The sequence below is a fragment of the Hippocampus bargibanti genome, linkage group LG11, assembly GCF_051943395.1.
Source record: "Hippocampus bargibanti isolate YZ-2025 linkage group LG11, ASM5194339v1, whole genome shotgun sequence".
NCBI lineage: Eukaryota > Metazoa > Chordata > Actinopteri > Syngnathiformes > Syngnathidae > Hippocampus > Hippocampus bargibanti.
The window spans coordinates 2,791,442-2,808,018 of NC_142744.1; the positions used below are offsets into that span (position 1 = coordinate 2,791,442).

The 16,577-nt window shown below is 39.8% G+C and overlaps 1 protein-coding gene across 2 annotated transcripts in view; it reads left to right on the forward strand.

Annotated features, from left to right (window-relative positions):
- ift22 (intraflagellar transport 22 homolog (Chlamydomonas)) overlaps nt 1-16,577 on the forward strand; it is a 40,445-nt gene that overhangs the window by 764 nt on the left and 23,104 nt on the right. The window contains exons 4-5 of one of the 2 annotated variants that reach the window (XM_089007658.1): nt 31-233; nt 310-484. In XM_089007658.1, the coding sequence (XP_088863784.1) occupies nt 31-233; nt 310-458 (352 nt within the window). In that variant the 3' untranslated portion in view covers nt 459-484. Of the gene's footprint in view, nt 1-30; nt 234-309; nt 2,463-16,577 lie in introns of those variants that run through there. The other variant, XM_089007657.1, reaches the window with a different exon arrangement.

The following is a 16,577-nucleotide window of genomic DNA, read 5'->3' on the forward strand; positions in this document are numbered from 1 at the left end:
ATACATTTTACAGACTTCTTCCTCTAATAGATTTGAGTCGTGCTGGCCAGCACTCACAAAGGACTGCAGCGGAGTGGTTCTCATTTTTAATCCCGACGTTCCAAGTCACTTGAAAGAAATCGAGACCTGGCACTCGATGTTCATCTCCTCGCAGGGCTTGCTGGACAGCCAGTGTCTGCTCATTGCACACCACAAGCCCGGAAGCGCAATAGAAGAAGGTCGTCTGCCTTTAGGTAATCGTTTTTTATGCCTTCCATATGATAAATGAACTATGCTTCACTTTTTAAATTTTATTATTTCTTGATGCAGCCTCACAGCTAAGCAGACTTCCACTTATTCATTCGGAAATGGAAGAAGAGCCCGAGGATCTGAGGCGGGCTTTCTGCAGCTACCTGGGAAAAGTTGTAAATACACTTTCGGAAAGCCGGGAGCGAGAGGAGATGTCCATCATTACCTAGCAAGAGAATCTCTTAAAAATAAGCAGGTAGCTTTTTTTTCTCTCTCGAACATTTCTAAATGCTTCATCAGATGGATTACTGTAGCTGTCATAGACTTATATATGTGTAGACTTGTTTATATTTGGTGTGTAGAACAGGGGTCACATAGTAAGCATCTTTACAACGTCACATTGTTGTAGTAAATACTTGCATGTGCAGGATATCAACTGCCGATCGGCCATTTTATCATCCATGAATGTATTAAAGCAGTCGGGTTCTCTCTTCAAAAAGAAAGAAATAGCATATTCTATATTTCCATTGCCTTTTGGATGTCACCCCCCCACCCCACCGCAGCGTCAAGACAGTCACGTGGAGACAAAGACGCAGTGAATGAGTCATAATAGTAGCTAAGGTGCCAGTAAGTCCCCACAGTGAAAATTAAAATAGAAAAAAAACATTGAGTACATTCAAAATGATGGTATTGATATATCCACCGATGTTGGAAGTATCAGCAATCAGAAAGAAATGTTTAGATTTTTTCTGTGGAGATTAAAACAATCTTTGTGGTTTATCAAATAATGTTCTGTATTTTAAACAACAATTTTATTGTTGGCTATATTCCTCCAGCTATATATACTTTTTTTTGGTCATTTTCTCAACTTCAATTTAACTATTCTGCCTTTTTTTTGGGTTTTTTGTATTTTTGTTTATCTGTTTATTTTTTGGAGTGGATTGAATTGGATTAACCTTTATAAATCTCGCAGTGGAGCCATTTACATTTCACTGCAGCAAAGTGAGGAAAGGAAAGAAATAAGTAGAAAACAAAATATAGGAACTGCTGTAAAGCCAGCCATTCTCGCTGCACCATTTTGAAGTAAAAACAAACTAAATAACAAATAATATGACAAAACAGGCACATACAGTCATTCAATCTTAAACACTATCTGCACCCTCTTTTTTTTAAGCAGTTCTAAATGAAAGAGGACAGGATCAAAGTGTCCTTTTCACTAGTGGATCAGTGATGTCATGGTGAATCAGGGACGTCATGGTGAAATGTGCACATCTGCTACAAGCTAAATGTTGAAAGCAACAACACGAAGCTGTAGCATCCCTTGACGAAAAGAGACTGTCCCACGTAAATCCACTTCAATTCCAAGCCGCGGCAGTTCCACATACGCATCGGTGCTCTCCAAATGTTTTTTTTTTTTTTGAACATACTTTTTCTCCCAATAATCATATGATTAAAATCTCTTCTCTTTTCATTAATACGTGTGAGTTAGGCCAACACAAGATGAAGGCGTCTGTTTATATGGCCGCGTTCGCTTGGATTTCCCCCAGTTGTAAACCACCCCCTCTTCACTGCCCCCCTCCCGTTGACTTTACTATAAATATGTTACATAAGAGTCTATTAGCAGCGTTGCGGTGAGGTTGGGATTCTTAAAGCCTTCCATTCACACAAACATGGACGATGGCTTCCGCTGTCGACCACCCAGACAGTAATTGCGCTCCAAGTTCACAATTACATCGCGACTTGTTTTCTCCCCCTGATGAGACATTTCCTGTATTTCCTTCCTGTGTGTGACTCAGCCTTCATTTACCCCCTCCTATGCTATACACTTTTTCAAAGCTTCTTTAGATAGCATATCGGGAAGCTTATAAATAATGCCAAAATCTCTAAAAGCAGGAAGTCTTCTTTATTGACTGCCAGGGGTCACATAGTAAGCATCTTTACAACGTCACGTTGTAGTAAATTCAGTGATACCTTGGCTTATGAACTTAATTGGTTCCCCGACAGAGTGTGTAAGGCGAAAAGTGCGTATCCCAAACATTAATTTCCCATTGGAAACCATTAAAATGAGAATAATCCGTTCCCAGGTCCCTATAAAACATAATTTTCTACTTTCTAATTTTCTAAGCCTTAAAACTACGCACAATATACCTTATTTTATGTATAATAAATGTGTATGCTGGTATTGTAATTAAAGAAATAAACTGTACACTGTATAATAAAGTAATTTTATTGACCTTTGTGATGGTCGTTGATGGCTTGATGGAATGGAGTGGCTGCTTTCATCAGCATTAAACACTTGATCAGGAACGTAGCCTTCTTCTTCCACCATCTTGAGGAATGATTACTTACTTGTTCGCTTTGGCAGCTTTATCGTCAGAACTGGCTGCCTCACCATGACGAATTACACTATAAATCCTTGTACGATGCTTAAAGTTCTCGAACCATCCGTGGCTCGCCTTGAAATCACAATGAATGACAAACTTCCAGGTTGCCTCTTGACGATATCCGAGTGAAGTTGCAGTGCTTTCTCTGCGATCATTTTACCTAGTTCCTCATCAATTGTGTTTCGTGTAATGTATTATTATTATTATTATTATTATTACTACTAGCCATGTTATTTGACACAACCACCTTCATTATTGCTCACTTGTGTTGTGAACTCAAACTTGTTTTTTTCTTTCTTTCTCCAATACCAATGAAAGTTCAAACAAAGCCCATCATAAACATTTGGAGCAGCGTTAGTGAAACCCGTTCACGTCCAAATAAAAAGTCCAAAACCTGCTGTGCTTTTAAATCAGGCTTTATGAAACATTTTAAAATAGGCAACACTCCCTTTAGGGTAAGAAAATAAAGAATATAACTGCTTCATACTTAATAAACAAAGCGAACAAACAAAGCGAACATGATCAAACTGTGGCAAAATGATCACTATACAAATCTGAAGACCGGTATGTTTTTTTTAACTTATTCACTACGGGATGATGTGCAAAAATGTGTCCACTGAATTGCCAGGGTTTTTGTCATTTTCATTCAAATTGCAGGACCCACAGAATATTGAGTTTTAGGACTATGTAAACATTTAATTCAGTGTTAGAAACCTTAGGCGCTCTTCTTTCATCAGAAAAAAAAGTTAATTCATAAGTTATATGGGTCTGGAGTTATCTGAGCTTGAAAGGGGGGTGGCTGTACAAAATACAATACATATTGATTTATATAGCACTTTAACAACATCTGATGCTGTAAGAAAGCGCTAACATGGACAAAAAGCAACTGCTGCCCCCTCGTGGAAGGGAAAAACATTGCCAGAAGTCTGATCAGCGCTTGATCGGCATATATAGAAAATCCAAAACCCGAACAAATTCGGTAATGGCGCTCCACGTCATGCTTTTCAATTCCCGAATAAATTCATTAATGGCAGTGAATGAGTTAACGTTCTTATTGCAGAGAAGACTTTTTTTCTTTATTATCTTTTGCTTTTGATGACTGAACAGCAGCTCGCGTCTTCACTTCACATATTACGTTGATTCCACGTTGACTCTTGGCAGCTGTTACAACAGCGGCGCTTCAAAACCGTTGGAAAGTCTCGCAAGGAGCGGAACTTAGCCACTGTGAACACAAGCTTTTTTCCACTCAACTGTTCACCAAGCGAGCTAAGTCCTGCGCCTCGTCCAAACTCTTAAGGCGTCCAGATGGTTTCGAGCCAAACGCTTGGATTAATCAGATCGCGGTCGAGGATTTTGGCTATGATCAAGCATGTTTTTATATATACAGTAAAGTCTCGTTATATCGATATTCTCGGGAGTCGGAAAAAATATCGATATAACCGGACTATCAATATACCCGATCCTGCGGGCATGTAATTTTCTCCTTGCGTTCATAGAAACAGTATCGTAATAAGCAGTACTATCGATATAACCGATATAACGAGACTTTACTGTATATACAGTAAAGTCTCGTTATATCGATATCGGATATATCGATAGTCCCGGTTATATCGATACTATTTCTATGCACGCACGGAGAAAATTACATGCAAACAGGGTCGGATATATCGATAGTCCCGGTTATATCGATATTTTTCGGACTCCCTTGAATATCGATAGAACGAGACTTTACTGTATATATATATATATATATATATATATATATATATATATATATATATATATAGTTCATAGAAATAGTATCGTAATAAGCAGTACTATCCTATCGATATAACCGATATCAATATAACGAGACTTTACTGTGTATATATATATATATATATATATATATATATATATATATATATATATATATATATATATATATATATATATATATACACAGTAAAGTCTCGTTATATCGATATTCAAGGGAGTCCGAAAAAATATCGATATATACGGGACTATCGATATATCCGATCCTGTTTGCATGTAATTTTCTCCGTGCGTGCATAGAAATAGTATCGATATAACCGGGACTAGGGAGCGTCTGTACTTGTGTTCTTCTTATGGGAAAATAGAAAATGTCAGTAGCGTGGTTAATTGATCGGAAAATATGAAAGAGAATTTTTGCTTTGGCTGTTTTTAGCTTGTGCAGGTGTACCCTAACGTGACGGCAGCGTAGTGTTTTCTCTTCTGGTTGGGCTCGTTGCGTGCCTTTCAGTTGTAACCGGTTGGAAATCCCTGGCAATGTGATTTACATGACATCCAAAAATCAAATCACTCTGCCAGGAATCCCACCGACTAAACCACCCTCCTTTTATCATCACCCCACGGGAGACCGCGACGTTTATTCAATGGCCGCACCTGAGAGAAAAGAAACAAAAATATGCATAGGGTTAGACAAGGTTCGATGACGCTAACTGGAGTCTTAGTATAAGTCCAAACAAACTGTGTGAATGTGGCCTGCATGTGAATGGTGGATCCGGTTTGCATACGCTTAGTTTATCCAAATCTGGAAAATATGTTTTTCTCAACAGTTCATCTGTGTAAGCTCTCAGTCGTACAGGAGTGGTCCATCGATGAGAAGGTTTCTTTAGCCGTCATCTGTACTTTATTGAAAAAAGTACAAAAAAAGGGTGATGACTTTTTTCAAAAAAGTACAGATGACGGCTGAAGAAACCTTCTCATCGATGGCTCAACAGTTCATGCAAAAGTTTTTTTTTTTTTCACACACATGCCCCCACCTCCTCAAAATGTCTTAAAGAACAACAGACGTCTCCGGACAAGTTGTGTCTATAATTTGTAAAATGGCTTCAAATGACTTCTACTGAGCGTATTTTAATAAGACTCCACCGCATATAGCTATATTTTACGTTTTAAGACTCGCTCTGAATATTCAGGAAGTCTTGTTTTTGAGTTGGTGACGAGTCCGTACGTGACGTCACTAAAGGACCGCCCCCTGGCCGAAAAAAAAAGACACATTGTAGCAGTCCTTCCATCACGTCAATGTATTTTTCTGTACATGTTTGGTCTGAGAACCGTGTTGCACCCAAAAGCCGCCAGAAGAGGGCGTCCAAGCTCCATATAAGGAATTTATCAGCCTGTGGAAACGGAGGTGGCCACAGGAGGTTGCCATTTTCTGCCTCTTTTCTGGTGATCGATTGTTGCCCCAATGTTGCCTCAAAATGGCACGGAATACATTCTTTAATCGATTGCAAACATGTATGCTTTCCTCTTCAGAACTATTTGAATCATATTCATAACTGGATGTGTAACAAGAAAGCATATTCTCCGAATCTGAAGCCATTGTTTGGATTCTCCAGCAATGCAAAACGTCTTGGTGTGACGTCACGAACTGAGGGCGGGACTTTCTGAGAATGCCAAATTCGCAGCTCAATTTTTTTTCAGATTTTGGACACTTTAAGTCATTTTTATTGGTATTTTGCATTTGACTAAAAATATCATACTGCGTGTTTTGGGTATTTTAGATGCTATAAAACGTTTTTCTGATGTAAGTTAAAAAACAAAAAAGTGACGTCGGTTGTCCTTTAAATAGAGGACAAAAACAGTCGGCTGCCATTTTGTTGTTAGAAGAACCGGTTGATTCGTGAACGACACATCGCTCATTGAGGCAGTTCCGTGTACAAAAAAAGTTCGTACGCCAAGGTAAAATGTTTATATATTTAACGTTCGTCAACTGAAAAGTTCGTAAGCCAAGCCAATTTTTTTTTGCAATACGCCCGCTACGTAAAATGACAAAATAGTGTGATTTTTTTTTCTCCATCAAATCCCTGCTTGAATCTTGTCGTTGTTATTCAGGCAACACTTTGACCTTTTCTCGTGGAATTTCATCAACATGGCTTTAAAAAAAAAGCCCCCTTATAAACATTACACTCCGTAATTCTAATCATAAAAATAATAAGGCGGGGAAAAAAAAATCATGGCAACTTGAGTCGCAATAAAGTTTAATTGGGATTGAACGCTCGTGAAAACCCGAAGCTGAATCAATGCAAACAATAAAACTTCAAAAAGACGTTACTACAACATGAAATGAAGTTTTGGCAGGGTTTTGCGTACGCTTTGTTCTGGGCTAACGTGTCAGTCCTCCGTCGGGTTTATCTGGATCCGCAAGTGGCTGACAAAAAAAAAAGAAAAAAAATAGCTCCGGGCGGGCTTGGCCCTTTGTGGGCTCGGCCTTGGCAGGCAGTCACGGGAACTCGGGAAGATTGTCGTCATGTTTGCATGGCTCTCACGCTTTCTCCTCTCGCACTACGTCGCTCTTCACTCTCTGACTCTCTCTCTCGCTCTCTCTCTCTCTCTCTCTCTCTCTCTCTCTCTCTCTCTCTCTCTCTCTCTCTCTCTCTCTCTCTCTCTCTATGTGTCACTTCTATTTCTCTTTTTCTGTTCTATCTCTTTCTCTGTTCTCTCTGTTCTCTCTTCTCTTTCTCTTGAAATCTCTCCGTCTCTCTCTCTCTCTCTCTCTCTCTCTCTCTCTCTCTCTCTCTCTCTCTCTCTCTCTCTCTCTCTTTCTATCCCTTTTATTCTTTCTATCTATCCGTCTCTCCGTCTCTTATCTCTCTCGGTCTCAATCTCTGTGTCTATCTCTGTCTCTCTCTCTCTTTCTATCTCTTTTCTCTCTCTCTCTCTCTCTCTCTCTCTCTCTCCCTCGCTCTCTCTCGCTATCGCTCTCTCTGCCTCTCGCTCGCTCTCTCTCTTGCACTCTCTCTCTCTCTCTCTCTCTCTCTCTCTCTCTCTCTCTCTCTCTCTCTCTCTCTCTCTCTCTCTCTCTCTCTCTCTCTCCCTATCTCTCTCCCTATATATCTCTCTCTCTCTGTCTCTCTTTCTCTCTCTCTCTGTCTCTCTCTCTCTTTCTATATCTTTTTCTTTCTCTCTCTCGCTCTCCATCTCTCTTTCTCTCTCTCTCTCTCTCTCTCTCTCTCTCTCTCTCTCTCTCTCTCTCTCTCTCTCTCTCTCTCTCTCTCCCTATATCTCGCTCTCTCTTTCTCTCCCTATATCTCTCTCTCTCTCTCTCTCTCTCTCTCTCTCTCTCTCTCTCTCTCTCTCTCTCTCTCTCTCTCTCTCTCTCTCGCTTTCTCTTACTCTCTCTCGCTCTCTGTCTCTCTGTCTCAATCACTCTTTCCCTCTTTCTCTCTCTCTATCTCTCTCTGTTTTCTTCTCTCTCTCTCTTCTCTCTCTTTTCTCTCCTCTTTCTCTCTCCCTATCTCTCTCTCTTGCTCTCTTTTACTCTCTCCATCTCTGTCTCTCTCTCCATCTCTCTCTCTCTCTCCCTCTCTAGCTCTAAATTTCTCTCCATCTCTCTCTGTCTCATCTTGTGCTCTCTCTCTTTCTATCTCTTTTTCTTTGTTATTTCTCTCTATCTCTCTCCGTCTCTCGCTGTCTCTCAATCTATCTCTGACTCTCTCTCAATCTCTCCGTCTCTCTCTGTGTCTTGCTCTGTCTTGTCTTTCTCTCTTTCTATCTATTTTTCTCTCTGTTCTTTCTCTTGACTTTCTCTCTCTTTCGCTCTCTCTCTTTTCTCTCTCCCTTGCTCACCTTTTCTCTCTTTATCTTTTTCTCTTTTACCTCTATTCTCTCTGTGTTCCCTTTCGCTCTCTTTCTGTTCTCTTGAATGTATTTAAAATCGTTTTGTGACCAAGCCGAAATGTCCATTTTTGTTTTATATCTTCACTATTTGATTGCATTTTCATTGGAATACTCAAAGCGAACCCTTTAGCGGCCGTTTTTCATTGCGACACGTTCCCATCGCGACGTAAAGCTCGCCGTTCACGTTCACGCCGCTCCCAGACTTGATGAACCGTCGTCACAAGTGCTGGCTTGCGCTTTTAAAACAACAGTAAAAAAAAAAGACATCAAAGGCACTTTTTTGGTCATGCGTGTCATGTTGTGTTACGATGCCGAGCCCCCCCCCCCCCAAAAAAAAAAAAAACACTCGCACCAAGTTGGGGAGGGGAAGGGGGGCTTTTTAGAAGAAGCCGCCCTCGTGACTTTCCAAGTAAGGCAATCGGTGCTGCTTGTCAGCTCCTCTCGTTTTGTCTTTGAAGGGCCACCAGTCAGGCAGGTCCTTTCTCTTGTGATTACCCCGTGATTTGATTTTCAATAGCCGACTCAACGCTTTTTGGGCAGCGAGCCAAGAGCGGCACAAGATCGCTCTGGGCCTTGCGCCGTTCTTATCCTGGGGTGACCTATTGGCTAGTTGGAGGAAAAAAAGGGGCTATTTTACACTGGCTCTGTTGAGACTTTTATTTGTTTTTGTTACTGATGTTCAAAATTTGGATGTGCACATGGGACTTTGATCTTTTGTTAGTCTCATTTTGCTCTGGGGAAAGACAAAAATGACTGCATGCTATTTTACCTCCACCAATGATGTCATTCGTAATGCAACCGTGTTTGCTTTTGTGCGTGTGTATGACTATTCTTGCGAGGACCAATATTATTTTATACATGTGGCGAGGACATTTTTGACAAGTGAGGACCTTTTGGTCAGCCCTCACTTGTCTAGTTGTTCATTCTAAAAGCTTCTAGACGGTCTAAATACAGTAAAGTCTCGTTATATCGATATTCAAGGGAGTCCGAAAAATATCGATATAACCAGGACTATCGATATATCCAACCCTGCGCGCATGTAATTTTCTCCTTGCGGTCATAGAAATAGTAATAAGCGGTACTATCGATATAACCGATATCGAAATAACGAGACTTTACTGTATGCATCTCTTGTGTGTGTGTGTGTGTGTGTGTGTGTGTGTGTGTGTGTGTTTTAGGAACTTTGCTATTAATCTATCTATATAATAATATAGATAATATATAATCTATACTGCTTATCCTCATACAAATAATAATAATAATAATAATAATAATAATAATAATAATAATAATAATACATGTCCCTTACAGCCACTCCTGTATGTTGTATCTACTACTACTACTACTACTAATAATAATAATAATAATACCCTTACAGCAGCTCCTGTATTTTGTTTTTGCTGCTGTGAAATGTAAATTTCTCCACAGTGAGGCAAATGAAGGCTCATTGGATTGGATTGGATTTAAAATTTACATTTCACAGCAGCAAAGTGCTGAAAGGAAGAGGAAAGGAAAAAAAAAGAACTCTACCAGCAGTTGGTCGTTTTAATCAGTGGCAGTTAAAAGGACTCCCGGCACGAGCATTCAGTGTCGGGTCATTGTTTTGTTTCACCCGGTCAGGTTTGTTTCGTCTTATGGTTTTTTTCATGGTTTTGTTTGATACTTCGGACCTTTTTGTTTGGATGACTTTGTTGTTTGTGATTTTGTTCCTGCTGACTTTATTTTATACAAATTTGTCAAATACACCTTGCTCCTCCCCCCTGTCTGCATTTTTGGGGTCCATCACCACCCACCACATTGCATATCATGACTTTTTAAAAAAATATTTTTTCAATTGATCGGACAATTACCGTATTTTCCGCTGTATAAGGTGCACCTGCGTATAAGGCGCAGGGTCATCTTTTCAAGAAAATCAAAGCTTTTGGGTGCGCCTTGTAATACGGTAATATGTTCTCGGAATTCTGTTCTACCAAATATCAGATTTGGCATCAATGTTAAAAAAAATCCCCAGTAAATCTAAAAAAAAAACTTCTGTTTGACCTCTGCCCCATTTAATGAATTTTGAAGCTTCCAATTTTGGGCAGTAAGACTACATTGTCATGTGTCCTCATGGATCACACTCAGTTCCCACCGTGCCAGCTGTTTTTCATCTACAGTCAAACCTCGGTTTTCGAACGTCTCGATTCTCATCCCATTCGGTTTTCAACCAAAAATGTCATATTTTTTTATGCCCCGGTATACAACTGAAATTTGGTTCTCAACCAAACTGAGTGCATCTGAATGCATCACTCGGCTACCCTGTGCTTCTTTATACGTCACTTCCTTAGATGTCACGTCTTCCTCATTGTTTCATTGAGACCGACGCATTAATATTGTTGTTGTTTTATTTTTGCGAAAATGATGACATATTTGGTTAAGATCTCCTGAATAGTATGCTTTTAAAGCACGCAGAGGATGGTTTCAAAAGTTTGTGTGCCCTGTGTTTGCCCAAAAACAGCTGGGATAGGTGACAATACGCCCCGTGGCAGAAAGATTGAGAGATTTTTATGTACAGATGTTGAGGTGAAAAATTGGTGAAAATAGAAGTTTGTTTTTCTAGAATTTAACACCTAACTATTAAGTTTTTATCCGGTTTATGTGATGAAATAGTTAAAAAGTTGTTTTCTAGACTTTGAACGGATTAAGATTGTTTACATTGATTTTAATGGAAAGTGCTGTTTCGGTTTTTGAACAAATTTGTTTTCAATCAGGTTTCTGAAACGGATTATGGTTGAAAACTGAGGTACCACTGTATTGGTTTTGTCTTACAAGTGTTTGTCATGCTAATGTCCGCTATCATTAAAATTGTACTCTGCATTAGTGCGGCTTCATGATAGACAACACCATGTTCCCGACTTGCCTCTAAATTTGGGTTATGTCATCAAGAAAGGGAACTCTGTTATTAACATTTCACAGGCAAATATACTCCCCATGGAAAAAAAAAGACGACAAAAGCCCACATGCTCTCATTTTACACAAGCGAGCCAAATGAATCAGTGACAAGTCGGCGTGCGATGAGCTGAACAATCACCAAAATGCGTTTTGGGAGGCGCTGCAGGATGCTGCCAACAGATGAATGGATATCTGTTTCATCATAACCAATCGCAATTATTACGCACCACTTCTTCGACTCCGAAAAAACAAGAACAATGCTTTTAGCTAGCAGCTAAATGCTGATTTTAGGAGAAAGTCAAAAATAGCCCAAATTACAAAGTACAGTGATACCTCGGTTTACCCTTGGCTTACAAACTTCGGTTTTTGAACGTTACATTTATGAAAATTTTATCTTGGCATACAAACTTTACCTTGGCATACGAACTTTTTTCGTACACGGAGCTGCCTCAATGAGTGATGTGTCGTTCGCGAACGAGCCAAAATGGCTGCCGACTGTTTTTGTCCTCTATTCCTCACCCCCAGTCTTCGGTTAAAGCCACGTGATTGGTCAAGAACGCAGCAGTGAGGGGGGTGGTTTAAACATTAAAGAGACAGGCAGACGACAGTGAGAGAGTTTCAACTTTGATAGTTCAAAGGCAGAGTGTAGACTGCAAGGTTAAAATATCCCACCAATCATGCTCCACAAACAACCCGCACAAGCCATCTGTACACTTGATGGAAAAAGCTATCAACCCAGCTAAACAGACCACAATTGATGAGGAACTAGATAAAATTATCACAGAAAAAGCACAGACAAGGGATCATTCCTCAAGATGGTGAAAGAAGAAGGTCAAGTGTTTAATGCTGATGAAACCGGCCACTCCATTCCATCTAGCCATCAACGACCATCGCAAAGGTAAATAAAACGACTTTATTATACAGCACAGTTTATTTCTTTAATTGTAATACCACAGCACATTTATTATACATAAAAGCCGGTATATTTTGTGTAGTTTTAAGGCTTAGAAAAGTAGAACATTATGTTTTATGGGGACCTGGGAACGGATTATTCTAATTTTAATGGTTTCCTATGGGAAATTAATTTTTGGGATACACACTTTTCGCCTTACACACTCTGGGAATCAATTAAGTTCATAAGCCAAGGTATCACTGTAGCCTTCTCATTGTATTCTTTTTATTTTAGGGGGACGGCCAGTGTTTTTCCTGCGGTCCAAATTTAACAAGCTGGTTTTTGTTAGCAGATATTCCATGACTCCAAATAGAAGACATTATCTTTAATAATTTGAGGTTCCACGCCTTCTGTCCGATCCGCGCTACAATGGTGACAAAGCCTTTAAAAAGGAGCGTAATTACAGGGCACGTCATCGTTTTGTATTTTCCAGTGAAATAGTTGGACAAAAATAATTTGCTTGAGGTTTGGCTACTGTAGTCAAATGACTTCAACAGGAACGTCAAACTCCGCCACTTCCCGGCAGCCCCAAACAGCCCTCGCGGGCCATTAACTTAAAGGACAACCGACGCTTACGGACAAGTTGTGTCCATAATTTGTAAAATGGCTTCTACTGAGCGTATTTTACAAAGATTCCACCGCATTTCGCTATATTTTATGTTTTAAGACTCGCACTGATTATTCAGGAAGTCTTATTTTTGAGTTGGTGACGATTCCTGACGTGACGTCACGGAGGGAACGCCCCTGACCGAGAAAGCGACACACAATGCATTTTGGGTACTTTCTTTGGTTTGAAAACGTTGTGTTGATGGCGAAATTAGAAGGAAAACGCATCAATAACGCGAATCGTGTGTTGCACCAAAACTACTATTTGATACTAGTTGACACAAATTCCAAGCAGACAAATCAGCCCATTTCCAACGGAGTTTGGGCGCCATCTTGTGCATTTTCTGGGACGCAACATTGGAGTCCAGAGGCCTCAAAATGACACGGAATGACTTCTTTAATCGATTGCAAACATTGATGCTTTCCTCTTCAGAACTATTTGAATCATATTCATAACTGGATGAGTACCAAGAAAGCATCTTCTCCGAATCTGAAGCCACTGCCACTTTCTTTTCATTGGTTGAAACTTCATTTCCTTTCACAACAATGGCCGAAATAATAAATGACACCTATCCCCGAGTGAACCAACCCATTGAATCCGTTTTGTATCATGTCTCAGTTTAGTAGACATGAGCTTTTCTTTCGACAACATTTGCGTCAGTACAGACGATAATTATAATTACAGCCAAAAACAATAGACAAAGAAAGCCAATGAATCATTATTGTTATTGCATAATATCATACACTGAATCATACTGTGAGAATCAGGCGATCCATGCTTTTCACTGGACGGCAGGTGATTATTTATCCGACCACTAGGGGGAGCTCCCGAGCAAAGCAACACATTGTATTAGATTTATAATAATAATAATAACATATTTCATTTATAAGCGTCTTTCAAAACTCTCAAGGTCACTTTGTAGTCACAAGATCAGTTTTTCTGTGGGTGAGCAGCGGCAGCCACACGCGCCAGCGTTCACTCAACCCGGTATAACTCAGATAAAAAGCTAGCTAGCTAGGTAATAGATAGCCAGCTATATAGCTAATAGTTAGCTAGCTCGATAGCCAGCTAGCTAGCTATCATATATATTATTATATTAAACCGAATAGATTGCTAGCTAGATAGCTAGTTGGCTTGCTATGTAGGCAGCAAGATAGCTAAATAGCTAATAGATAGCTAGCTTGAGAGCTCATAGAAAGCTAGCTTGATAGCCAGGTAGCTAGCTATCATATATATTATTATATTATACCTAATAGATTGCTACCTTTTTTAGTCTCACAGTGGAGAAATTTAAATTTCACAGCAGAAAAACAAAAATGTGATTGTTTATGACTAAAAGGGCAGCAAGTAATGGCTTCCGCTGCTCACCCGCACAAAAAAATTACATGACTGTAAAGTGTCCTTGAGAGTTTTGAAAGGTGCTTATAAATGAAATGTATTAGTATAATTAGCTACTTATTAGCTGTCTAGCTAGCTATCTAATAGATAATCGCCATTATTTATTTTATTTTTGAATCATGTCACAAACTTCGCAATGATACAGTACAAAATTTCAATCAGATGTTCGACTGATTGATAATCCGTCAATCGACAACAGTAGCTTCGAAAATCATTAAAGTTCTGAGCAGCGCTAATGCTAATGCTAAGACAGCGGGGGCACCACAGCAACAAACGAGACACTAATCCCCCCCCCCCCCTGCGATAAGCGTCATGTCAACATGACCGCATGACAACAAAATGTGGCTTTCCACACCCCAAAATCACAAAGCGATTATAATTTGCACATTTTCTTGCGCCTCATTTTTATCATTCACTCTTTCTTCAAGAAATAGAAGAAAATCGGGCTGGATCTCATCTCACGCCGACACACGGCATTAATTGAGAGTTTGTTTTTCGCACTGGATTTTTGTCTGGACTATATTTTTTTTCTAGGTACAGTGATACCTTGGCTTATGAACTTAATTGGTTCCCATACAGAGTGTGTAAGGCGAAAAGTGTGTATCCCAAAAATTAATTTCCCATAGGAAACTATTAAAATGAGAATAATCCGTTCCCAGGTCCCCATAAAACATAATTTTCTACTTTCTAATTTTATAAGCCTTAAAACTACACAAAATATACCTTATTTTATATATAACAAATGCGCTATGTATTATAATTAAAGAAATAAACTGTACTGTATAATAAAGTGGTTTTATTTACCTTTGTGACGGTCGTTGATGGCTTGATGGAATGGAGTGGCCGCTTTCATCAGCATTAAACACTTGACGAGGAACGTAACCTTTTTCTTTCACCATTTTGAGGAATGATCCCTTGTACATGCTTTCTCTGTGATAATTGTATCTAGTTCCTCATCAATAGTGTTCTGTTTACTTGGGTTTATAGCTTTTTGCATCAAGTGTACAGATGGCTTGTGGAGCCTAATTGATGGGCTATTTTAACCTTGCAGTCTACACTCTGCCTTTGAACTATCAACGTTGAAACGCTCCCCCCTTACTGCTGCGTTCTTGACCAATCACGTGGCTTTAACCGAAGACTGGTGGCGGGGAATAGAGGACAAAAACAGTCGGCTGCCATTTTGTTGTTAGAAGAACGGGCTCGTTCGCGAGCGACACGAAACTCATTGAGGCAGTTCCGTGTACGAAAAAAGTTCGTATGCTAGGTAAATTTCGTATGCCAAGGTAAAATTTTCATAAATGTAACGTTCGTAAACCGAAAAGTTCGTAAGCCAAGAGGTTCGTAAACCGAGGTATCACTGTACTTGACTTAATTTCACCGCAACACGCTAGCAGGCCGGCAACGCGTATGACAATTTTGGCCAGCCAGCATCTCACTCTCGCACAGCAATCGACCATGTGATGGCACCAGAGGGGAGGAGTTTGCGTGTCATTTAGCCTCCGAGTCTCGATTCAACATTTTGAATGGATTTCGACTTATGACCATTTCGACTTACGACCGTTTGGTCGAAACGGAACTCGGTCGTAAGTCGGATGTCACCTGTATTTCCCGTGAAACGAAAAACGTTCCAACTGCTCCGTCTTCATTAGGGGTCGCGGTTGAGCTGAAGTCTACCCAAAGTATTGGCCAAGAGCAAAGCAGGGTTCACAGAGGGCATATACAAACAAAGGACAATTCCCATTTATCGCTACGACTAATTTCGGGACTTGTGTGAAGCTAACGATCACGTACGGATGAGATGGAAGGAAGCCAAAATACCCAAAATAAAAAACTATTGAGAACATAAGCACACAAAGACCACAGATCCAGAACTCCATGGTAACCATGATTGCATTGCGCCGTTTCTTAATCAGCCAAATGACATCTGAATGAGGCCGATTATTTGGATCTCAGCTGCAGTTCGTCACATTTATATTTTATTTATTTTATGTCACGTGCGGATATTTCAAAATGTCTTTTATATCCATACTGACTGACTGACTTACCATGCTACTTTTAGCGAGAGTCAGGGAACACCAACTAGACTTGTCTCCGTCATACAAACAGACTTTGTGGGATACCGGAAACCGGGATTTGAACTCAGAATCTCTTGACAGTAGCCGTCATTACCAAACTAAGAACATCTGTTCTTTAAAACCGGCGTGTTTTCAACCTCTTGGGACTGGTTGCTAGCCAGAATCCTCATAAAACGACGACAACAACTCAAATTTGCTTCTGTTGACAATTCAAAGCATTTAGTGGAGCTAAAAAAACAATCATTTTGCAATCCAGTGACTGTAAAGTGTCCTTGGGACTTTTGAAAGGCGCTTAGAAATTAAATTGATTATTATTATTATTATTATCATGCGGGAGTGATCCGGAATACTCATAG